The sequence below is a fragment of the Arachis ipaensis genome, chromosome B04, assembly GCF_000816755.2.
Source record: "Arachis ipaensis cultivar K30076 chromosome B04, Araip1.1, whole genome shotgun sequence".
Classification (NCBI taxonomy): domain Eukaryota; kingdom Viridiplantae; phylum Streptophyta; class Magnoliopsida; order Fabales; family Fabaceae; genus Arachis; species Arachis ipaensis.
In genome coordinates, this window is record NC_029788.2 from 12975680 (window position 1) to 13000110 (window position 24431).

The following is a 24431-nucleotide window of genomic DNA, read 5'->3' on the forward strand; positions in this document are numbered from 1 at the left end:
ACGTATACATTAAAAATTAATTTATTAATTATTATATATTTATATTTATTTATTATTTTATATACTTTTAATAGCGAATAACCACAATGAAATAAATCTTACCGGCCAAGTACATCTGCATAGCGAATAACTAACGTGAAAGTTCGTTGTATGACTCCTCCCAATCGTCATATATTCTAACAACGACTCTCTGTTTTGCAAGTCAAACCTTTCTGTAGGACGCCTTGTAACCAAAGTGATTCTCCACACCTCCTTGCAGAATCCTGATGCTAATTGTTGAATCGGCTTTGACCATCGTGAAAATGTGTTGAGCAATCACCTTCGAATCCAACCTACGATGGTCTTGCCCCATCGATATTTGCATGCAAGTATGATGACCAATGTATCTCCTAACCTCCCCCTTTTCTTGCTTTCGGCAATATGATATGAGTATACTCCAATTACAACCGGCCCCGAATTGGATACAATATGCATTATACCTCAACTGCTCACTCTCTACTATTTTGTCCAACCTCAAACTCGTTGCTTGGATCCTCTTTGGGGCCTCCCTGGATAAATGACCAATCCGAAGTCAATGCATCAAGATTCAACCTGGTGAAATGATTTGGCCGGTCATATGGTCGAGAAATGGCAGGCTGTGTCAGAGGAATTTGTGTCACCGTAGTAGTTCATCTCTTCTTCCTCGTCACCATTATAAAAAATTTCGGGTGGTTCTTCATCAGCATCGTCTTCGTCATCGGGGTTAACTTCATACTAATCCATCATCGGATCCCTGATAGCAGAACCTTCATGACTTTCAACATTGTCATCCATCAAGTCAGCATTACTAACTTCAATATTAGACCCCTCTTGAATACCTTCAGGTGGCATATTTAGATCCACCACCGTCCTTCTAATAGTTCGTCTAACAGCTCCACTCAACGGACTATTATCGATAGTATCTGCAGATGATCCTCGGCCACCAAACTCAACGAGGAACATGAATAATTCTAACAAATGAACATTTGTCCATCGGTTATGCCACGATCTTATAAGCAGTACGTCCTCATCATCACGTAAACGATACCTATTTCAAAACAACATAAATATTTCTTACCATGGTATAATAAATATACTAGCAATAGAGACAAGACAACTGTAATATACCTTTTATAAAACAAACTGCCATCTGTCGGATATCTGTAATAAATTTTTTTCACCCTTTTTGCTTCTTGTTGTCCGACGGAATGCAATATCAAATTCTTCAACGCTGTTAAACTGTTGACTTTTGGTGTCATATAGGTAATTATCTGTTGACCCAATCTAAAAATGATAGAACCTTCTTCATCATATACTATTTCTGTAACACCCTACCATACAGAGACTTATGCTTAAGTCATAATTCAGAGATGGCAAGGTATTACGACCTCTAAAACAAAAATTTAGTACGTATAGTAGTATGAATGATTGATTATAACTAGGAGCCTTGTAGAAAAAGGGGTAGACAAAAACCGCAACTCGAAAGCGTCACACTCCGATCACTAACACAACGAGCAAAGGATAAGCTAACGCAAGATCGTATATATAAAGAGTATCAAAAACAGGAATATCAAGACTCAAAATCCGGCGGCGAAGATAACCGGTTCGAGCATAGCAATATATACATATAATAAAATAAGGAAAACCCCAAAGGAAACCCAAAGGGACACAAATACAGAAATCTAATCTCCAAAATCCCCCTCTAGAAGGAGTCATCACAGTTTGTATTATTTAGTGGAGATAAAAGTATCCGGTCCGAGCATAGCAATATATACATATGATAAAATAAGGAAAACCCCAAGGAAAACCCAAAGGGACATAAATATCGAAAACCTAATCTCCAAAATCCCCTCTAGAAGGAGTCATCACAGTTTGTATTATTTAATGGAGATGAAAGTATCTAAACAGAATATATATCCCAAAACAGAGTCCCGAGAACAAAGGATCTTCGCTAATCCAGAAGTCTCCAGCATGCCTCAACGAGAAGCCTCACGTCCTGCATCTGAAAACCACAAAATCCGCATGGGTGAGAACCAGGGGTCCCCAGCACGGTAACAGCTTCCACATATATAATACATAATAATAGAGGAAAGCCGAAGGCAATCCTAGAACTTCCTCCAGATAATATCAATAGGCATATCATAATGATTTAAGACATACGTGGTGAGATCGGAGGCTTAGAAGTATGAAATTTGGCTTTTAAAACTCAAAAATCAACTTTGGGATGAACACAGGGCCACGCGTACGCGCACGCGTGGATGGCCTTAAACTTCATCGACGCGCAAGCGTCATACGCGCGAACGCGTGGATTGAAAATTAGCCAAACGACGCGCACGCGTCAGCCACGCGTACGCGTGGGTACTCTTGCGCCCCAGGCACAAAACTGGCACAACTCTCTGGAAAATGGCTAGGCATTGGGTGCAGCATATTCGGCGCGCCCGCGCACATCACGCGCACGCGTGGATGGCGCTTCCTGGAAGAACGGCGCGTACGCGCCAAGTGCGCCTACGCGCGGGGGGTCATTCTGCTAAAAATTTTCTAAGTTAAAAACTGCAGAATTCACAGATTCAACCCCCAATCTTCCGACGGACATAACTTACTCATTTTAAATCGTTTTTCACCTGTTCTTCGAACGGCATGGACATCCCGGATCCAATTTCATTTCTAAACAGATTTGGCACAAATCAGAGATCCGTAGTCCAAGTTATGTCCCATCAAAGTATGCCAAAAAACCATGTTTTCATACAAAACCACAAAGTGCCATTTTCAAAACAAGCCACTTTCAACTCTTTTCAAAATCAATCAAAACATGCCAATTTCAACCCTTCTCTTTGAAATCATTCGAAATGTACCAAAATCAACAACAAGCCATCCTCAACTCACATATTGATATTTTACCAAAATTTCCAAAACCACATCCAACCATTTTAACACTTCTCAATCAAACGGCTAAAGGACAAACACAATATCATGTCATACATCCTTCCTCATCCCAATTTCCAATAATACCATTCCCAATCAACAATCACTATACATAATCAACATCATATTCACCATCAACATGGTACCACCCACCAATTCAACCTTAATCATTCATCAAGCATATATCACAACATGCATTTCTCATATATCACACAATCAAGGCATCAATATTCATAATCACATATATGAACACATCATATATCTCAACCATTCAACAACATCAACAATCCAATGCCTATCTTAGGGCCTCTAGCCTAAGTATTTCCTACCACATTACATATTAGATATGGGAAACCGAAACCATACCTTAGCCGATTTCCCAAGCTCAACCGGAGCACTTCCAAACCACTTGTCCACAAGCTCTCAAGGTATCAACACCTCCAAGAACAGATTTTTATCACACAAAACCCTCTTTCAAGCTTTCCAAAATTACCAATCAAGCTCCAATATTCACATATACACAACCTAAGCCACAATCATCATATCCATACACAACATCTCAATACCCAAACGTCATAGAACAACAATTTACACTAGGGTTGAGAATCTTACCACACCCAAGGTTCAAGGAGACAAGATTAACCTTCTCCTTCAAGAGAGTTGGGTCCTATAACATCAAAGAACCCAAAATCTCAACATTCTTGCTCATGAAACTCGAAATCAAGGGCTGGAATTTCGAACAGTAAAACGTGGCTTACCTCAAGATTGATTGTATGGGTTTTGTAGAGCTCTCCGCGGTGAACGCGTGGCCACAAACGGTGCGGCAATCGGAGCTCTAGATCAAAAGTTATGGTGGTTTGAAGATCAACCAAGGGAGAGAACTTGAGAGAGTGTTCTTCCCTCCATAGCCTCCATTTTCAGCGTGTTTAGTGTGTTGTGAGGAGAGAGAGTGCTGAAAACTAGGGTTTTGGTTTAGTTTAGTTGGGCCAAGGGCCCACTTTGGGTCCGGTTGGACCGGTTTGGCCCGTTCGGTCCAATCTTGGTCCGAATTCTATAAAATTGGTACCGAAATTCTCGTCTCAATCTTCTCTATCACATTTAGCCATAAAAATAACATTTTTGGCTTTCTAGAATAAATTCTCATTTATGGATTAATTAGCCATTAATTAACCGGGTCTTACAATTTCACCATCGTAATGAATGGATAACAATAGATTCCTTGACATTATAAAGAAAAAATATTTACAATGATAACGAAAGTCGACAATGAAATTCTGGTTCTCTGCTCCGCTGCATGCTTTTATTTTCGAAATCCAGCATAGAGTTCGTCGGGGTGCAACGAACTCCCTAATTTATATAGAGTTCAATGGGAGTGCGGCGAACTTGCCCTAATTACAAAAAAAAATCATATTCTAAAAACTAAAGCTCAAAAGTTTAATTAATTTTTTTATTTTATTTAAGAAAAAAATCCATTAGTAGTTTAGTACGTAAACAATGTATTATTGTTCAATTTTAATAAATTTTAAGTAAATTATATTTAAAACAAATTAAAACAGAAAAAAGTGAAAAACTAAGGAAGAAGAAGAGAAAGATAAGGGAGAACTTAATTTACTAATTTAGTCACTTTTCGAAAGCAAAACTTGTCCGAATTCGAACCAAGCTTCGATCTCGAATCCCTAATTTCAGAACCCTAGTTATTTGGAAGAGGGAGGTTTACATAACGCGGGGTTTTGAAGGATCATTGTGAGCCAGAACATGGTGGCGGAAGCGGAAATCATGTGTCAGCAGAGCATTCTGGTGCTGGATGTGAAGTATCATTTATGCGCAATGCAAGAGCACGCCGTTAAGGCTGGGATGTCTTCCATCGCCAATGCTATTCCTATCTTTAGCCAAGTTCGAGTCTTGCCTGAATCGATGGAATCGGTATGTTTTGTTATGTTTTTTCTTTTTTTTCTTCCTTTTTTTGTCTTGTTTATGTTTGAATTGAGGTTATTATTGAAATTTCGTTCATGTGATGGAAAATTTTGTTTTGGTGATGTTTTCTTTATCCGTGTCAGTTATCTCTCTCGGTGTTTTATATACATTGGTTTGGATTTATTTGTGAATTTGCGTTATTTGATGGATTTAGTTTCGTGTGTTCCTTGTTTTATTTTGCAAATTTTGAGAAGAATGAGATATTCATGTTGTTCCTGTGTGAATAAATCTTTCTGAGGTATAGCTTGTTCTGTTGACGCTCGAACCAGCTTTCCTTGGAGCAGAAGGAAGGAACGTCGTCTTCTTGTAGGAGAGGTGGCGTTAGGCACCTACAAAGGGACTCCAACGCTCAAGTAAGTAAGAGTGTGAGAGTATTCAGAGTAGAGATTGAATAATTGCGTACTTGTGACTGAGTGAGTCACTTAGTATATATTGAGTTATTCTCGGGTGGTTATTCGTATCTTTGTTGCTGGTTTGACAGAGTCTTTTGTTAATGCTCCGATATTTGAGGTTCTAATGGTTTAGTTGGAGAGATTTTTGGGGAGATTATCTGTTTTGGTTGAGATCTAATTCCGAGGTTGTTATTTGTGGGCCGGTTTTTGGGTAACAGATCATAGCCCCCAAGCTGGACCTATTTTGCATAACCGAGCTATAACAGGTCGAGCTTTTGTATAACTCGGAATCAGAGAATAGTGGTAGCCCCCAAATTTGACTTGTGTATGGCAAGTTTTTAAAAAATGGGGAAAGCTTGACATTTTGGCGGTGACTGCAAAATATGAAAATTTTGTTGAGGAGAGAGAATTTGTTTGAAAAGACTGCTGCATTTAATGCGTCTAGGGGAATGAAACGGTTATCATTATTGTTCGTTGATGTGTGAGGTAATGTTTTGATCAATGGTTGTGGTTTGCTTGGGGGTTTTACTGGTCTGCTAAAGTTGTATGTAGCGGGTTAGTGGGTGAAATTTTGGATTTTTAGATTATCCATTCGGGGATTGCATTGTTTGGTTATTTGTAGAAGATGAGCAGAAAAGGTTAGTGACTCTTGTTTTGTTATTTTGTCCTTCTTGTTTCTTTTTTTTTTCTGGAATGGAAAAGGGAAGAAAGGTGTCGAAGAGAAGTGCTATGGGTCAAAAGGATGTTGAGGTAAATAAGGGAGGTGATAAGATAGTGGAGGAAGTTTTTGTGTGGGATCCACGTGACCCGTTTGGTTGGGTTGCAGAGTCGGTGAAGAAATGGGCATCTGTCTTTGATGATGATCGTAGTTTGTCTCAGTTGGATTCTTCGTTGTCGTGGGTTAGGGAAGGTTCAGGTGTTAATGTTAGGTTTTTGACTTGTAATGCTGACAATCGTGTTTACCATCGTGGAGAAGGTTTTGAGTTCCTTTTTATGTATAGCTACGTTTTTGTCGAGATGGGTGTTAGGTTCCCCTTGACAGAGTTTGAGTGTGGGGGTGTTAATGCAATTGAAATGTGCCCCGTCACAGTTGCATCCGAACTCGTGGGCGTTCGTGAGGGTTTTTGAGATATTGATGGATTGTCTTGACTTAGAGCCGTCATTAGAGGTGTTTTTTGCTTTGTTCTAGTGTAAGGGTGTGAAGAGGGGGTGTTGGTTGAACATGGCTAGTGCTCCTGGTCGCGCTATCTTCATCTTGTATAGATCTTTTTATAAGGGTTTTAAATCAATGTTTTTGAAAGTTGGTGTTACTGAGAATGAATTTCCCTGGTATGTGGATGAATGTCTTTTGGAGAGGTTTCCTTTATTCTGGATTCCGAGGCCGAGACAAATACTAGGGATGGACAGAATGGAGTATAAGAATGAAATGATTGTTGAATTTTCAATAAACCATGTTTGTTCATCTGATTTGTTGTCTGTTGTGGAACTTCTCGAATTGGAGTCAGATAAAGATGCCTTGTCAGGATATATAGGTAATAGTTGAGTGTATTTTTGTTTTGTTGGTTTGTGTGGTTTGTTGACATCTGGTTATTATGTTTGCAGTCGAAAAGGCTCCTAAGGTGACATCCAGCATTTTGCGTGCATTTTTCCGGACAAAGAATGTGGAAGACAGGGTTCAAGCAGTCATGTCAGGGCTGAGAAAGGTGTAGAGGTTGATCAGCCGGCTCCCGTAAAAAAGATTAGCTATAAAAGAAAAAGGGGGGATGGTAAGAAAGAAAAGGTGGTGGACCTGGATAATGATAGACTTGGTGAGAAAGAGGTCGACTTAGATCAGGTGAAGAAGTTTACTGAGAATCAAAAGGTGTTGCATGGATATAAGGGCGATGAGGACCTTACCTCACTGTGGAGCGAGCACTTCCCGCTTTTGATGGTTGCTGATGAATACTATCAAAGTCCTGCTGATATCAAGCTTGTTCGAGATGTTGGTGATATTGGCGTTTGCCAATATCTTCAAATATGGTATTTTTGTTTGTCTTTACTTACATTTGTTGATTTGCACTATTTTAATTTAGTTGTGATTGTTTCAGGTGATGGGAGCTTGGCTGATGCTGTGGACCAGCTTAAGCTTGTCAATATCTACCTCTTTATAACAGGTAGATATTTGGTTTGTGATGGTTGATTTGCACGCTTTTTGTGCATGTTTTGAGAAATTGCTTTTTGTATATTTTATTTTGTTTGATTTCTTTTTCACGAGACAGTAGTGTTTGTTAGAGTACTCAGCCGAGTAATATAGAAAACAGATATATGATTTAACTTATATTTGCCAGGTTGTCGAAATTGTAAAGGTACGGGGTGTGTGCCTTATTAAAACCTCTCCAGCAAAACCCAACTTAGGGACAAAATCTGGTAGTAGAAAAAAGAGTGCATCACCATATCCGACTTATAGACTAACTGTAATACAACCTTAAAGAGGAGATGTTCCAGTTGTTTGGGATTATTGTGCCCTCTAATGTTTGAATTTTGTATGCTCCTTTGCCGATGACTTTGTAAACCTTGAATGGGACTTCCTAATTAGCGCTCAGCTTTCCATGTCTTGGAGGCTTTCGTACGTCTTCTTTTCTTCTGAGGATGAGGTCGCCTTGTGAAAATGTTCTTGACTTGAGATTGAGCTATAGCTCGTTTAGTAGCGAACTGTTGTGGTGTTGACTTGTTTCGATGTTCTTCGACGAGGTCCAGCTCGGCTCTTCTGTTTTAGATATTATCATCTTTAGTTAAGCTTTTGGTCCTGGGGGATTGTAGGGAGATTTTAACGGGTAGCATGGCATAATATCCGTATACCAGCCTGAAAGGAGTTTCTTTTGTTGATGATTGCTCTGTTGTGTTATAACTCCATAGTACTTCTGGGATGAACTCGACCCATTCTCCTTTTGAGTCTTCGAGTTTTTTCCTGAGTCCCTGTAATATAATCTTATTGGAGGCCTCAGCTAGGCCATTAGTTTGTGGATGTTCTACAGATGAAAATTGTTGAACAATTTTGAATTTTTGTATGAAAGTTGTAAATTTTTTATCTATAAATTGTCTAACGTTATCAGTTATAACGGAATGAGGAATACCAAATCTGCAGAGTATGTTTTTCCATACAAAAGATATCATTTTTCGAAGGTTATTTTTGCTAGTGGTATTGCCTCTATTCATTTGGTAAAATAATCAATAACAACAATTAAAAATTTAACATGTCCAGGTGCTGGTGGAAAGGGTCCGAGGATGTCTAACCTCCATTTGTTGAAGGGTCAGCTTACCTCTGAGGAATGTAACTGCTCGGCTGGGTTATGAATGACTGGTGCGTGGCATTGACAATGGTCGCAGTGTTTAACCTAATACATGTAATCTTGTTGTAATGTTGGCCAGTAGTAACCTGCTCGGAGTATCTTGGAAGCCAAGCTTCCTCCTCCTATATGAGTTCCATAGACACCTTCGTGAACTTCGTCTATCGCCAGCTTACCGTCTATTGTGTTTAGGCATCTTAGAAGAGGTCTTGTGAAACCTCTCTTGTATAGCTCAGAGCCGAGTAGTGTGTAGAAACTTGCTCTTCTTTTGAATTTCCTCTTATTTTGAACGCTTTCAGGTATTAGGCCTGTTCGTAAGTAATGTGTGAATGGCTTTCGCTAGTCTTCTTCCTATGAAATACTCGAAATTGTTGTTAGCATAACACTATGTTCATTAAGTGTTAGTTGAGATAATATAGGTATTTTAGTTTGACTCCTGGTTGTTGCCAATTTTGAAAAGATATCTGCTCTATCATTTTGTTCTCGAGGTATATGGAAAATTTCAAATTTTTGGAAGTTGTTAATGAGATTATTAACAACAGCATTATACTTCTCCAACAGTGGATCTCTTACCTAAAAGTTACCTGTTACTTACTGTACCATAAGTAAGGAGTCACATCTAATGCTTAGTTGTGTTACACCTATTGTCTGGGCTAACCTTAATCCTATTATAAGTACTTTATATTCTGCTTGATTGTTGATTGCATGGAAGGTGAATTGTAGAGATTGTTCTAAAGCTGTCCCTTGCTCATCCTCAAGTAAAATTCCTACTCCAGACTCTTATTGTTTGAAGCTCCATCGACGTATAGTGTCCACTTATTCACTGTGAAATTGGATTCTCCTGTCGTGAGTTTCGCAACGAAGTTGGACAGAACTTGAGATTTTATGGCTCCTTGTGATTGGTACTGAATATCATATTCGGATAGTTTGATTGACCATTTAATCAATCTTCCAGCGAGCTCGGGCTTCGTCAAGATCTGCCGGAAGGGCTGTTCTGTTCTCACTATGATGGTATGGCTTTGGAAGTAGTGCCGCAAATGTCTGGGCGTTGTTATCAAGGCCAAGGCCAGTTTTTCTAGCTTCGAAATCTGATCTCAGCATTTTGGAGGGATTTGCTGACGAAGTATACTGGGTGTTGTTGCTTTCCTGTTTCTATTATCAAGACAGAACTGATAGCATGATTAGTAACAGATAGATAGAGGTATAGTGGTTTACCAACTTCCGGTGTTTGAAGTATTGGTGATTCTGATAATATGGCCTTGAGTTCGGTAAAGGTTATTTCACATTCCTCGATCCATTAGAATTTTTCTTGTTTTCATAGAGTCTTGAAGAAATGATGTGACCAGTGGGCTATGCAGGGTAAAAAACCTAGACAATGCTGCTAGTCGACCAGTTAGTTGTTGAACTTCTTTCACCATCCTCGGGCTTCTCATATTTAGAATCGCTTGACATTTTTCAGGGTTGGCTTCAATACCTCGGCACGTGAGCATGAAGCCGAGGAATTTCCCCCCTTGCACTCCAAAAGCGCATTTCTCGGGATTGAGTTTCATGTTGTACATTCGGATTTGTTTAAATTTTTCCTTTAAGTCCTTAATGTGGTTTGCTGCATGTAGTGTCTTTGCCACCATGTCATCAACATAGACCTCTATGTTTCAGCCAATTTGGTTTGAAAAAATTTTGTCCATGGGTATTTGATACGTTGCACCTGCATTTTTGAGTCCGAATGGCATGACCTTGTAACAAAAATTTCCATTATCAGTAATAAAAGCCGTCTTATCCTGGTCAGTCGAATACATTAGTATTTGGTTATAACCGGAATAAGCATCCATAAAGTTTAAACATTGGAAACTGAAAGAGCTGTCAACCAGTTTGTCGATGCATGGGAGGGGGTATGCGCCTTTTGGACAGGCCTTATTAAGGTCTGTATAGTCCACACACATCGTCCACTTACCATTGTTTTTCCTTACCATTACCACGTTGGCCAACCAGGTGGAGTATCTGAGATCTCTTATGAACCCAACGTTGAGGAGCTTTTGGGTTTCCTCCAAGGAAGCTGCCCTTTTGTCTGTACCGAGGTGCCTTTTCTTCTGAGCTGTAGGTCGGATCGATGGATTGATTGCTAATTTGTGATAGATGACGTTAGGGTCTATTCATGGCATGTTTGCTGGGGTCCATACGAATAGATCAACATTATGTCTCAACAGTTTAGCTAGTTGTTCTCGTTTTTCGTTCTTTAATGCATTGCCAAGGTATGTATATTTGCTCTCTTCGGCTGTTAGTTGAACCTTTGTAAGGTCGTCTGTTGGCATCGGCCGCTCTTGGTGGTTGGTCCGAGGATCTAAGTCGGCCAATGGAGGTAACTGTTCCGATTTATATACTGCCTGGACGTACTGTTGCTCAGGCCATTTTGAGTATTCGTTCTTTAGGCTGGCATTATAGCATTGCCTGGCCTCCCTTTGGTCCCCATGGATTGTTATGATTTTGTTATCCTACGAAAGGAACTTAACACACAAATGCACGGTCGAATTAATAGCATTGAAAGCATTGAATGAAGGTCTGCCTAGAATTATATTGTAAGGACTTTTGCAATCAACAACCAAATATTGTATGCCCATAGTTTTACAGTCAGGGTAATTTCCAAGTATGGTTTTTAGCCAAATGTAGCCTCGGATTGAAACTTGCTCACTTGAGAAACCTACCAGTTCCCCAGAGGATGGTTGGAGAGCTTTATCACTTAGTCTCATTTTTTGGAATGTTGAGTAGAACAAAACATCTGTGCTGCTCTCAGGATCCATTAGAATTTCCTTTACGAGTGGTTCTCCGACTTCGCGGATATCACTACAAGGTCGTCTAGGTTCTGATCATTTGCTTTGTAGTCTTTGGGAAGGAATGAGATCTCTGGTTTGTCTCTGCTGATGGGGTGGGGCAAACTTGATCCCGTCACCGACATCATAGCTCTGTAAGATCTCTTTTTGGCCGAGTTGGTACATCCTCCTTCTGCAAAACCACAAGAATTATAGTTTATTATTCGACAGGGTGGATTAATATCTTCGTTTACCTTTTTCCCTTTATCCCAGGAGTTGTCGGTTGTTTTAGAATGTTGGTCGAGGTCTTCTGTGTTCCGCTTTCATCCTCGGCTATCGATATATTTATCCAATAGGCCTTGGCGAGCCAGCTTTTCGAGGAGATCGTTTGCTATCAGACAGTCATCTGTTGTGTGTCCGTATTTCTGATGAAAGGCACAGTACTTGGATTTGTCTACATATCACTGATCTTGATATGTGCCTGCTCTATTTGGGAGTTTGATGCGTTTTGAATGCAAGATGTCTCTGAGGATTTCATCATTTTTGGTGTTGAGAGGGGTATAACTATCAAACTTAGGTGTGAGCTTAAATGACTTTTGTTCTGTTATATTGTTTGGATATTTATTTCACTTCTCATCTTCTTTGTTTGAGGTGGGTTTCTTTGCCTTTCGCAGTGCTCGGAGTTCTTTAATTTTGATTTGGGTTGTTGCCTTCTCTCGAAATTCGGCTAGGGTTTTTGGTTTTGTTATGACTATGGTTGGAACTTTCTGGGTCGGAGGCTGCTTTTTAGGGCGTGAAGGTGGAGTTTCGGGTTTAAGTTGGGTATCTCATTGGTTGTTTCAGCGAATCTGGTCATGTAGTCCTTCAGGCTTTCGTTCGGCCCTTGCTTTATAGTGCTCAGATAGTTGAAGTTGTGCACGTATACTTTGGATGCGGCAAAATGGTTGACAAACTGGTCGGCTAGCTCGTCAAAGTTGGAAATGGAGCCTTCAGGGAGGTTAGAGAACCAGATTAGGACGGCTCCATCCAAGAAGGTGGGGAAGGTACGGCATAGGATTGGGTCGGGTTCCTTGTTCATGAACATCATCGTGTAAAACTTGGTGACGTGAATGTTTGGGTCTCCTATTCCCACATAGGGTTTCAGGGTCATTGGTAGGGTGATATTTTTGGGCATTTGAAAGCTCATGACCTCTTTTGAGAAGGGGTTGGTTCTTTTGGTGGTTGTTTTCAGGGGAGTGGGTATGGTGTGTTTGGCCTTCGACGTGTTATCGTCATGGTCGTCTTTGTTTTCAGCATTCTTATGCTCTCCTCCCTTGCTCTGACTATGTTGCTTCTGGCGTAAAATCTCAGCCAATCTTTGGTTCTCGGCTCTGAGAGCCTCATTGATGGTCGTCAGCTTGGCTGAGTTAGGGTTTGAAGGAGCGTGGCTATGTTCATCTGCCATATGTTATGTCCTGCAAAAAAGAGAAAAAAGCACAGAAAACACTTTCAAAGGTTGTGGGGTTAGAAGATTTCAGGCCCCACGATGGGCGCCAAATGTTCCTGTGTGAATAAATCTTTCCGAGATATAGCTCGTTCTGTTGACGCTCGAACAACTTTTCTTGGAGAAGGAGGATGGAACGTCGTCTTCTTGTAGGAGAGATGGCGTTGGACACCTGCAAAGGGACTCCAATGCTCAAGTAAGTAAGAGTGTGAGAGTATTCAGAGTAGAGATGGAATAATTGCAATCTTTTGTTAATGCTCTGATATTTGAGGTTCTAGTAGTTTAGTTGGATAGATTTTTGGGGAGATTATCTATTTTGGTTGAGATTTGATTCCGAGGTTGTTATTTGTGGGCGGTTCTTGGGTAACGGATCACATGTGGTATACATATTGAGATTTTAGAACCTGTATTTTACACATGGAATTTGGAATTAGGTGTTTTTATTATTTTTGTTATTGTCTATCTTAATCTATATAATTAGCGACTGCTATATGCATGGTATCTTATCACATGAAAAGAAAGAAGAGAAGAGACACTACTTAAGTTTCTTCCGGTTGATCTAGCTGGCTATAATTACTAGTGAATTCCATATTCTATTTTCTTAATGAGAATAGTTCTTTGTAATAATGGTGGGTTAGTGCTGGCGATAATACTATGTTTTTATTTTCCATTTATTTTCTTTTTGTTGATGTGCTTCTGATTGTTGTTTCTTATGTTGTTAGTGTGAGTTGCTCTGAGTTGATTGAAGCTACCATTTTGGAGACTCCTGTTACCACATTTACTCTAACGGTTTGTTTTGGAAGCTGTGCTGATTAGGAGTGTACATGGCCCGGCCCGACCCGAAGACCCGGCCCGGCCCCGAACACGTTAGGGGCTAATTTAGTGTGATTTCATCGGGTCTAGAGTCGGGTAAGGGTCTCAAAAATAGACCCGGTTAGTATTTCGGGTCGGGTCCGGGTCATAGCTCAGGTCACCCGAACTCGGCCCGGTGGCCCAGTCATCATACACAATTAATATTTTGTGTTATTAGTGATGGATGATGGCTATTCTTATGTGGAATTTAAATATTGTAAACCTTAATATTTTGTGTTATTAGTCATTATAAGACTATAAGTTAATGCTTTATGTTTAAAATGCATAAGACTTTAGACTAATGCATAATATTGTGTTATTTTGTATTGATTTAAATATTTGGTGTTATTAGACAATATTAGTATTGATTATGGTTATGCTTTAATTTTAGAGAAGGGTTGGTTCTTGTTATATTTTTTTAAGTGAATTTTACTATGTGAATTGTGAAATAATGGTTGGAGATTAGGTGATTTTTACATGCTAAAGACCCGATTTTCACCCGGTTTTTACCCGGTTTTCACCCGACCCGAAGGTGCATAGGTTTCATCGGGTTAGGGTCTAAAAATTAGACCCGGTCTATATTTCGAGTCGAGTCTGGGTCAAGCCAAACCCGGTGTGGCCCGGCCCATGTACACCCCTAGTGCTGATATTGGACGAAGGGGATCCATGGATGATGAGCACATCCAAATAGATGATCTAGCTGCCCACCTTGGATTTGTGTTCAAATACCCTATACCGAGTGCATTTTATGTAGTTTTTGGTGGGCATGGGGGCCTAACGCAGCTGCTTTCATTAAGAGGAATGCAATTAGATTATTTTTTGAAGACACCAATATGCTGCAATCATATGATACAGATGCACTTTTCCTAAAATGGTTGGAGGATTCTCATAGGAAACCATTCTTAGGGGCAGACCTTGCCTTGGCTGGTGAACGGAGTGTTAATAATACTTATGGGACAACGGCATTGACTGTGCTTATACTTGGAAGGCATTTATTGGTTGCCAATGTTGGTGATTGTCGAGCAGTTCTTTGTAGGCGAGGAGTAGCAGTTGAGATGTCTCATGATCACAGACCGAGTTATTTACCAGAACAGAGGAGAGTGGAAGAGTTAGGTGGTTTCATCTATGATGGGTATCTCAATGGTGATCTTTCTGTCACCCGTTCCCTTGGTAATTGGAAGTTGAAGTATCCATTTGAGACTGTGTTGCCTCGTATTGTTGTTCCAGATATTCAAGTAGTTACATTGACAGAGAAGGACGAGTTCTTGATTATTGGGTGCGACGGCATTTGGGATGTAATGTCAAGCCAGGAAGTAGTTAGGTTCGTGCATCGACAATTGATAAGGCATGATGATCCACAACAATGTACCAAAGAACTAGTTAAGGAAGCATTGCGCCTCAATACAACAGATAATCTTACTGTGATTGGTATATGCTTATCCCCGGTGGAAAAGATTGTTGAATCTCTCCCACCGCATAGGCGAAGATTCAGAGCTTGCTCCCTATCTAAAGAGGCCAGATTGAGGAGCTTACTTGAAGGAAAATAAATGTGCATATACATCTCACCATCCGCAGTTGTTCATTCCATGCAAAGATTAGGTTGTGTTTGTAGGCTGTCTTAGATTGCTACAGAAAATCAGCCAGCAGTTTTGTAGGGATAGAGAGAAAAGATTAGAGGGTGTTTTTCACCTATTTAATGAGAGGTATTTTTTTTGGGTTATGACTTTGTTCGATAGAGACAATTGTAGGTAGCTAGTTTTTGGCAGGAACCATGGTGAATAGAATTTGACAGTTGTTACATGTGTAAACAAAGAGAATTGATTCAGCCTTGTCAACAACATGTATGAATGCAGCAAGAATTTGATGTTCTTTTGGAATATTGGATTCAATTGCGCTTTTGTTTGAATGAAGCTTGGGACACGTTTGAACCATTTTGTGATTGGCTATACAGTTCCAATAGCGTTTAACATTGAGTTATTCCTTGCTCAAAATGCGCTTGATTTGCTAGGTTGATCTTATCACCAGTTCACTGTAAAGTCCCAGGGGTTGCGTATACACACCCTGAGGTTGCATTTGTTGGGAAGATGGAGGAGCAGATGAAGGAAATTGGTGTTGAATACTGCATCAGGAAGTTTCCTTTGCTGGCCAATAGCAGGGCTAAGGTAATAGATAATGCTGAAGGGTTGGTAAAGATTTTGGCCGAAAAGGAGACAGACCAGATATTGAGAGTGCATATTATAGCACCAAATGCTGGAGAGCTCATTCATGAAGCTGTTCTGGCATTACAGTATGGTGCTGCAAGTGAGGACACAGCACATGTTTGCCATGCACATCCAACAATGAGCAAAGCGGTGAAAGAAGCTACAATGGCTACTTTTGACAAGCCCATTCATATTTAAAAGAATTGAAGAAGCAGTTTCTACTCTATTCTTGTCCTCATTTTTGTCCGTGAATTTTATGGTAAGATGATACCATCTTGTGTTAAAATAGGTTTAGCTAGGAGCATAAATACGATTAGTTAGTTATTTACCATTGATTTGGATTGTTTTTACTTACGACTTATGAGTATTGAGTAGTACTGTGGTGAGTAACTAATTATTTACATATGATTTTCACTACCTAGCACTTATTATAGCACTAAAATATAAGGGGTAATTAATATTTTTCATATATTGCAAGGACTATTTTAACTTTGCAGATATCATAACACTCTATTTGTAATTCTATGGTACTTTGTGAAGAATTTTTACCTTTTTTACGAACTTAACTATAGATCTTAAATGATGTTTATCTGATTTTTTTTCTATTTGAACAAACTTTTTTTTGAAACAAAGAAGCTCAACACAATAGTGGAGCAAAGTAGTTTGTAACATAAAAGATAATAACAGCACTTATTTTAAACACCTAGAATTTATCCCAATGTCATCTCCGGCATTGCCATCAACAACTAAAGGGATCCTGACTCTCCCACTCCTTGTAGCTGAGGGCAGTTAAATTGATTAGTTCATCTACACCTTTTGCTGTGCTCTGAAATAACTTCTTGTTTCTTTCCAACCAGATGTTCCAAATCACCGCAAAGAAACTGATGAACCACTTCTTACGCTCCTCCTTCCTGGAAGTTACACCTGTCCAGCTTAGAAAGTGTTCCTTCACTGTACCCGGGAAGGACCATTGTCTGTCAAAATCAGATACCCAAGCACACCACACCTGCCAAGTAAAGTCGCATCCAAGAAACAAGTGGTGAACAAGTTCAACATCCTTATTGCACAAAAGACAGACATTATCATTCGGATTTATAATTCCGAGACGACCTAATATTTCCTTTGTATTCACCCTGCCTATCAAAACAAACCATGCAAACAGCTCAACTCTTGGAGGGACTAACCCTCTCCAAACAGTCTTGGTGAAGCTATAACTGGTTACATTATCTGGGAGCATTTCTACCTGCAACACCTGCACAAAACTGTTAGTAGAAAAAATTTCTTGTTTGTCAAATTTTTATACCACTCTATCCTCTCTGTCAAAAGCTAGTTTAACCGGTCTTAGAGTGTCATGTAACTGATTTACTAGTTCCAACTCCCATTGGAAAAGCTCACGTCTCCATTGGAAATTCCAAACCCACTCTAGCCCATCCCAAAAGCCATATACCCCTATGACTGATCCTTTTTGGATTGAAACCGAGAAGAGCCTTGGAAACCTATCCTTCAGCGCGCCACCACTTAACCAAATATCTTCCCAGAAGTGAGTTCTTCTTCCATCACCGATCTCCATAGACAAGGCAGTTATCATCTTGTCCCTTATATGTTGCTCCTTTATTTGTAGCTGGCATATATCCTTCCATGGACCCCTCTAGTAGGTAATCTCTGGGATGATAATAGCGCATTAGGAGAGAGATTGTTACAGGAGCACACCACCTTCTTCCACAATGGGCACTCCTCCTTGGAGAACCTCCACCACCACTTAAATAGTAGTGCTGTATTACGAACCATCGCATCTCCAACACCTAACCCACCCATCTTTTTTAGGGCTTGGACCACCTCCCAACTAACTAAAGCCATGCCATTTCTGCCATCCTTCTTACTCCAAAAGAACTTTCTCTATAATGAAATAAGCTTTTCCGCAACAGCTTTTGGCATCTTATATAAGCTTAAGTAATATACCGGCAGACTGTTTAGTACTGCCTTGATGAGCACCAGCTTCCCTGCTTTATTCAGCACCTTAGATTTTCACAAGCTGAGCTTCTCCTCCACTTTGTCTATAATTGGCTTCCAAGTCTTAACCAACCTCGGGTTTGCTCCTAGAGGGACGCCAAGATATCTAACTGGAAGAGCAGCTTCCTTGCATCCTAGCAAGCTGCACATACTTCGAACCCACTGCTGTTCACAGTTGATTGGTATCAAGCTAGACTTGTCAAAATTGATACTTAAGCCCGACATCAACTCAAAGCATCGTAGAAGCCTCTTGTAATTCTTAATGGTCTCCTCTTCCAGCGGACAGAACAGCACAGTGTCATCAGCAAATTGAAGATGTGACAATTCAATATTGTCTCTCCCAACAATTAAGGGGGTTATTCGGCCGTTTCTAACTGCCTCTCCAATCATTCTGTGTAGGACATCAACAACAAGCACAAACAAAAATGGAGATAGAGGGTCACCTTGTCTCAGACCTCTTTCCATCCTAAACGGCTTCGTTGGTAAACCATTTATCAACACCGACATAGAGGTTGTGCCGATACACTCCATCACCCATTTCCTCCACCTTCGACCAAACCCCATCTTCTGCAGGATAATGTCTACAAAACTCCACTTGACTCTATCATACGCCTTTTGAAAGTCCAGTTTAATTATTGCAGCTTCCTTTTTCCTCATTTTGAACCAATGTACAATTCACATGCAATAAGTGCCCCGTCGTGTATTTTCCGGCCCTTGACAAACGCACTCTGAGTCTCTCCAACTAGAGCTGGCATAGCTGTTCTCATCCTCCTAATCAACACCTTAGAAATCACCTTATACACACAACCCACCATGCTAATTAGTCGAAGGTCCTTGATTTCCTTTGCCCCAATGAATTTCGGTGCCAAAGCAACCCAAGTTATATTAGTATCGGCCGGTAGCCTAGAAGTCTGAAAGAACCCCATCACAGCTGCTGTGAACTCAGTCCCAATCTCGTCCCAGCACTTCTTAATAAAATTAAAGTTGTACCCATCACTCCCTGGTGCCTTGGACGGTTCACAGTCCCACACTGCATCTCTAATCTCCTCAGCTGATGGCAATACCTCTAAAGCTGCAGCATCCTCTTCAGATATCATACCCACCAGGCCATCCCTAAAACCCACCATAGGAGACTCTTCCTGATGATATAACTTCTTGTAGAACTCTGTGATAGCAATTTTTATCCTTGATTGATTTCTTACCAACCTCCCATCAATTAGCAGTGCATCAACCCTGTTGTTCCTCCTTCTAGTTGAAGCTATGTTATGGAAGTACCTGGTATTTTTGTCCATGTCCTTAGCAAGACGGGATCGCGACATCTGTTTCCAGTGTACTTCTTTTCTCACATACCACTTCTCACAACAAGTCACCAGCGCCTTTCTTCTTACCTCCACTGTTCCATCATATATCCCATTGCTTACCATGTCGTCTACCTTCTTAATCTCTTCCTCAAATTTCATGATCTTATTATCCATGTTCCCAAAATTGTCTCTATGCCATCTTCCCAACGGAATTGTCAAGGCCTTTAATTTGTCTATGAACTGCACCTCCCCTAGTTCCCTCCATTCTTCTTTTACCATTTTGAGAAAACCTTCGTGTGTAAACCATGAGTCTAAGCTTCTGAATGGTCTAGGTCCATCTCTAAACCTTGAGTCTTCCACTATCATTGGGCAATGATCTGACAAGCCCCTTGGTCCTCCTCTTAAGCGAATCTCTGGGAACTCCTCAACCCATTCCAGGCTCACTAAAACTCTATCAATCCAACTGCAGGACTGGCCTCTGAACCACGTAAACTTACGGTCGTTGAGCGGTAAGTCCAACAGGTGCATATCTTGTACCCAATCCTTGAACTCCTCAGCAGACGCTGTTAAACTAGTAGAACCTTTTCTTCCCTCGACGTTTATAATCTCATTAAAGTCTCCTATGAAGCATCAAGGGACTTGGCACAAACCAGCAGTATAACTCAACTCTTCCCATACAACACGTTTCTCCTCTCTAGTATGAGCACCATAAACCAAGAACAAGGCACAGTTGAAATTATTCTTTAATATGATCCCTTCTACACACAACCATCTCTCCCTTTTATAACAATTATTTATTTTAAAAATGTTTTCATCCCACATTAACAGCAACCCACCCGATGCACCATCAGCCTCTACATACTCCCACCCAGCACCATCATGCCCCCCACAAACTAGCGACATCAAACTTCGTCATTACAGGTCTTTTGGTTTCAATCAGACCTAACATATTCAGCCTAATTTTTTTCTTAAAATCCTTTATCATCCTCACCTTACCATCTCCCCTCAACCCCCGAACATTCCATGAACTAAAGATCATCTTAAAAGATTATTACACACCTTATTTTTATGCTTGGGTCTGCAACGCCTTGCCTTTGCCTTTTGTTTCGCCATTCTTTTTCTTTGAGCAATTTCTTCATTTTGAGTTTGGAGGATCGCCATAATATCATCCTCTTCGTTGTGTAGCATAGCACCAGATTCCACTGCTACTTCCCATGTTTTCCTGTTTTCCAATATCTGCTCCTTCAGTGTTGAACTCTGATAGTCACCAATATCCGCATCATTTTCAGCTCCGTCCTCACCCCTTTGGTCATCTTCAACGCCCTCCCCGCCCTATATCAATAATTTCTGCCCTTCGTTCGACCTGCATCGTCCATTCACATCATCAAACACAGCTCCTGCGTTATTTGCCCAGCTTCCATTTACAGTTACTCTTCCATTTTTGTTATCCTCATTTGTGCCATTTTCGTCATCAATATCCCCAAAATTCCCGTCATCACTATCCTCTTCCATACCCCCTTTTTTACCTCGGCCAGCACCTTCATCCCCATTGCCGTCAACCGCCCGAACCTCCGCTTAGGGGTGTGCATGGGTCGGGTGAAACCGGGTTTGAAGTGACCCAGACCCGACCCGAAATATATACCGGGTCTATTTATTAGACCCGAATCCGGCCCTAGACCCGATGAAACCTATACATTTTCGGGCCACGATTATACCGGGTGAAAACCGGGCCGTTAACATTACATTACCTTTATACCTTCTTATAAGTGCATATGAAAATATCCAAATTTCCAAGGCTCCAACTATTATTTGACATGGTAAAATTCACTTAGAAAAATATAACAAGAACCAACTCTTTTCTAAAATTAAAGTATAAGCATAATTAATACTAATATTATATAATAACACCAAATATTTAAATCAATACAAATAACACAATATTATGCATTAGTCTAAAATCTTATGCATTTTAAACAGAAAACGTTAACTTATAGTCTTATAATAACTAATAACACAAAATATTAAGATTTACAATACTTAAATTCCACATAAGAATAGCCATTATCCATCACTAATAACACAAAATATTAATTGTGTATGATGATCGGGCCACCGGGCCGACTTCGGGTGACCCGAGCCATGGCCCGGACCCGACCCGAAATAATGACTGGGTCTATTTTTGAGACCCATACCCGACCCTAGACCCAATGAAATCGCACCAAATTAGCCCCTAAAGTGCTCGGGACCGGGCCATGCACACCCCTACCTCCGCTCCTTCATCGCCTGGAATCGTTTCAGTTCTTCCATCCTCCAGCGCCATCGATATTGTCTGGCGTTGCTCAAGCCCGATATCCTCTCCATCGCCTTCTCTAGCTTTCCACGCCTTATCAATCACTGCCCCGCCGTTCGCCGGACGATGATAATTCTCAGTCGCGCGTCTTCGATTGGTGGAACATCCGCGCTCTCCAACTCCTCGTGGCCGTCCGATCTGGGACCAGCTAGCACCACCAGACTCGGTTCTGCTTCCCTCGGCTGATCCGCTCTGCCTGTGATGGCTACCCCTAGCAAGAACCCGTTGCACCTGACCCGGATCCGTCATGCCCTGAGCTGGCCCATCCGAGTTGCATATGGTAGCGTCAAATCCATTGGGAGTAGCTATAGGATTTGGGCCCAGCATACTTGCACAGCCCATGTTATTGAATATCTTGTTTTTGGGCTTATTTTTGTAGCTGTTATTGTGTTTTATTGTCCCCCTTATGGCCTTCATTTGTTGTAGTCCACCATTCAGATTGCCAAAATCCCAGGATAAGGTTTTGTCTGAATCTTCTTTATTACTCATAAAAGCACCCTCCACAAAATCAGCATACCCTTTAAGAGCTTCATTACTCGTATTATATGTTACCAATTTAAGTTGAGCCTCTTTTGAATTTTTGAATTTCCACTCATTTAAAATATCTGCTAAATTTACTATTCTATCCTCAGCTTCTTCACCCTCCCGCACCACAGCCATCATCGGTTCAGTCGCCTGGTCTACGCATACCGGTGGTTTTTTGAGCCTCACTGATGTGTCATCCACAGCTGTATAGTTACCTCCAGCATTTTTCATTTGTTCCTCACGACTTATGTCCCTGACTGTACCATTGTCCAACTTACAACTTGCACCATATGTCTCGCGTCCCACCTCCTTTACCAACACATCAAATCCGCTGATGCCTATTGTTATGTGTATCCATTCGTTGATCGCACCCATTACACAGGTATCAATTTGTACTCTTCCAACACTGAAGGAATTGCACGATTCCTCAACGAGTCGCATCCAACTACTTCGCCCCACTGGCCTCCTATGGTTTTAAAAGTTTCGTCAGTCCAGGCATGCAGCGGAACTCCAAAACATTCTAGCCATGTTCTTCTAGTTTCACTTCGTTCGGACTCCTCCCACCGCCAAACACTATGAAAAACTTGTAATAGACTGTTCATGTTAAAGGTGTATGTCTCTTCTGCGCTCAATACACTATCAAAGGTCAATAAGGCTTTGTAGGCACCCATTTCTCGTACTTCGGTGACTTGAGGAAAGTTCTTCGCAACCTGATCTTTCAGCGAGTTAAAGTTTATGGCCGTTGTTGTTCCTCCCACAAGGCTTCTTTGTAGCCACTCCAAGTTTTCCTTGGCCACAGTAACTTCCACCTTTTTTGTCCACCCATTTCCATGTGGATCTATTACTTTTGTCTCCTTTCTTGGTTCTGATGTTTTCTTCTGATCCTCCATCTGAACCACTTCGCATTATGGCCGGTGATGAGCAGAGATTTGATCATCTTCTCTTCTCTGAATTCTGCTAGTATCATTCTTGTCTGGCATTCTCTTGTACTTTGCTTCCCCTACAAAAATAATCTTACCTCTCAACCTCGTTCGATTCATCTCCCTTATAGCCTTCAATGCTCCTCCTTTCGTGGTGTATCGTATGAACGCAAAGATATATACATATATATATATATGATCACTTTTTTGTTTTCGTGATAAATATATGTCGTTTATGCGTCCCGTCCAGTTGAACAGCTAAAACAACTCTCTCCTCGATATGTCTTCGGGAAGGTTGTCCACGAAGATTAAGAAAGACTCATTCTCAAGTCTTCGATACTCTTCTCGGTTTCAAACTTTTGGATCTTTGTCGTGTTCCCTAAACCTAGCCCTCCTTGTGTTTCCCCTACAAAAACAAATAATTAGAAGTGCAAAGTGCAACGGTCCCTTATTTTATACTCACTATTTTTTGTTTTTTTATTTTTTTCTAATTTCCTAAAAAGAAAAATTAATATAGAGTTTATTTAACATGTGTCTAGCTTACCATTAGTATAAAGTTTTAAATGTTTTCATTTGATGAAGGCAAAATAAATGCATTGAAAACTTGAATTTTTTATATTTTCAATAAAAACTTTTCACTAATAACAAGTTTATCATTTGCTCTTAGGACACATGTTAGCTAAACCCTTAAATATATTAGCTTTTAAGAATTAATACCTTTTTTAGTTCTTAATTATTTGATTAATTTAAAGGACAAAGTACCTCTCCATAATTTAAAAATTTTTAATTAATTTTTAACCATTTAAATAATTAGTCTAAGTAGTCTCTATAATAAATTGTCAAATGATAACTTGTTGATGTGTGAGAAATGGTAGTATTCTCATAGCAACTATACTTAATGTATCAATAGATTACCATCTAACAATTACAAAGACTGCTTAGACTAATTAGTTAAGTCCTTGAGAATCGATTAAGGATTTTTGAATTGTTGTAGAAAGACTCAAAGTTCTAAAAACCGAAATGGACCGACTGATTTAACTGGATTAATTGAGATTCAGTCATCAGGACGATTCAGTTGACTTTAAAATCGCGTGACAAAAAATCGGTTAAAAAATTGATCGAACCGATAGTAAACCGGTGAACCTCCAAAACCGACCGATTTATTTAAGGGTTTTCTGTTCGGTCAACCCCTTAAAAACGGCCCCGTTCCCTCCCCTAAAAAAACCCTTAAATCCCCCAACGGAGCCCCAGTCCTAAGGGTGTTCGCAGCATGACTGATGGGCGACGAGCGACAGATGACGGCGGCTTCACCCGCGATGGAAGGAAAGGGAGAGGCTGTGACTGCGAGGGAGG

The 24431-nt window shown here is 40.4% G+C and overlaps 2 protein-coding genes and 1 pseudogene across 2 annotated transcripts; 2 read left to right on the plus strand and 1 right to left on the minus strand.

The window, feature by feature from the left end:
- Positions 4545-15702, plus strand: LOC107637591 (annotated as a pseudogene).
- On the plus strand, positions 15619-16170 carry LOC107636067 (dihydrolipoyl dehydrogenase, mitochondrial-like). Its single transcript, XM_016339602.1, has 2 exons — positions 15619-15692; positions 15780-16170. The coding sequence occupies exons 1-2, from the start codon at positions 15619-15621 to the stop codon at positions 16168-16170; spliced, it is 465 nt and encodes a 154-aa protein (XP_016195088.1).
- Positions 16712-17560, minus strand: LOC107636065. Its single transcript, XM_016339601.1, has 2 exons — positions 17309-17560; positions 16712-17215 (listed from the first exon to the last, which is right to left on the minus strand). Exons 1-2 carry the CDS (start codon positions 17558-17560, stop codon positions 16712-16714), a joined length of 756 nt encoding a protein of 251 aa, XP_016195087.1.

What these genes read in the sequence shown, in the direction of transcription:
- LOC107636067 (XM_016339602.1), top strand. Translation starts at nt 15,619, where the DNA reads ATGCAGCAAGAATTTGATGTTCTTTTGGAATATTGGATTCAATTGCGC. An exon ending in TTGAATGAAGCTTGGGACAC is followed by an intron (nt 15,693 to 15,779) that starts GTTTGAACCATT and finishes TTGATTTGCTAG; the next exon opens with GTTGATCTTATCACCAGTTC.
- LOC107636065 (XM_016339601.1), bottom strand. Translation starts at nt 17,560, where the DNA reads ATGATAACTGCCTTGTCTATGGAGATCGGTGATGGAAGAAGAACTCAC. An exon ending in TACATGACACTCTAAGACCG is followed by an intron (nt 17,216 to 17,308) that starts GTTAAACTAGCT and finishes CAGGTGTTGCAG; the next exon opens with GTAGAAATGCTCCCAGATAA.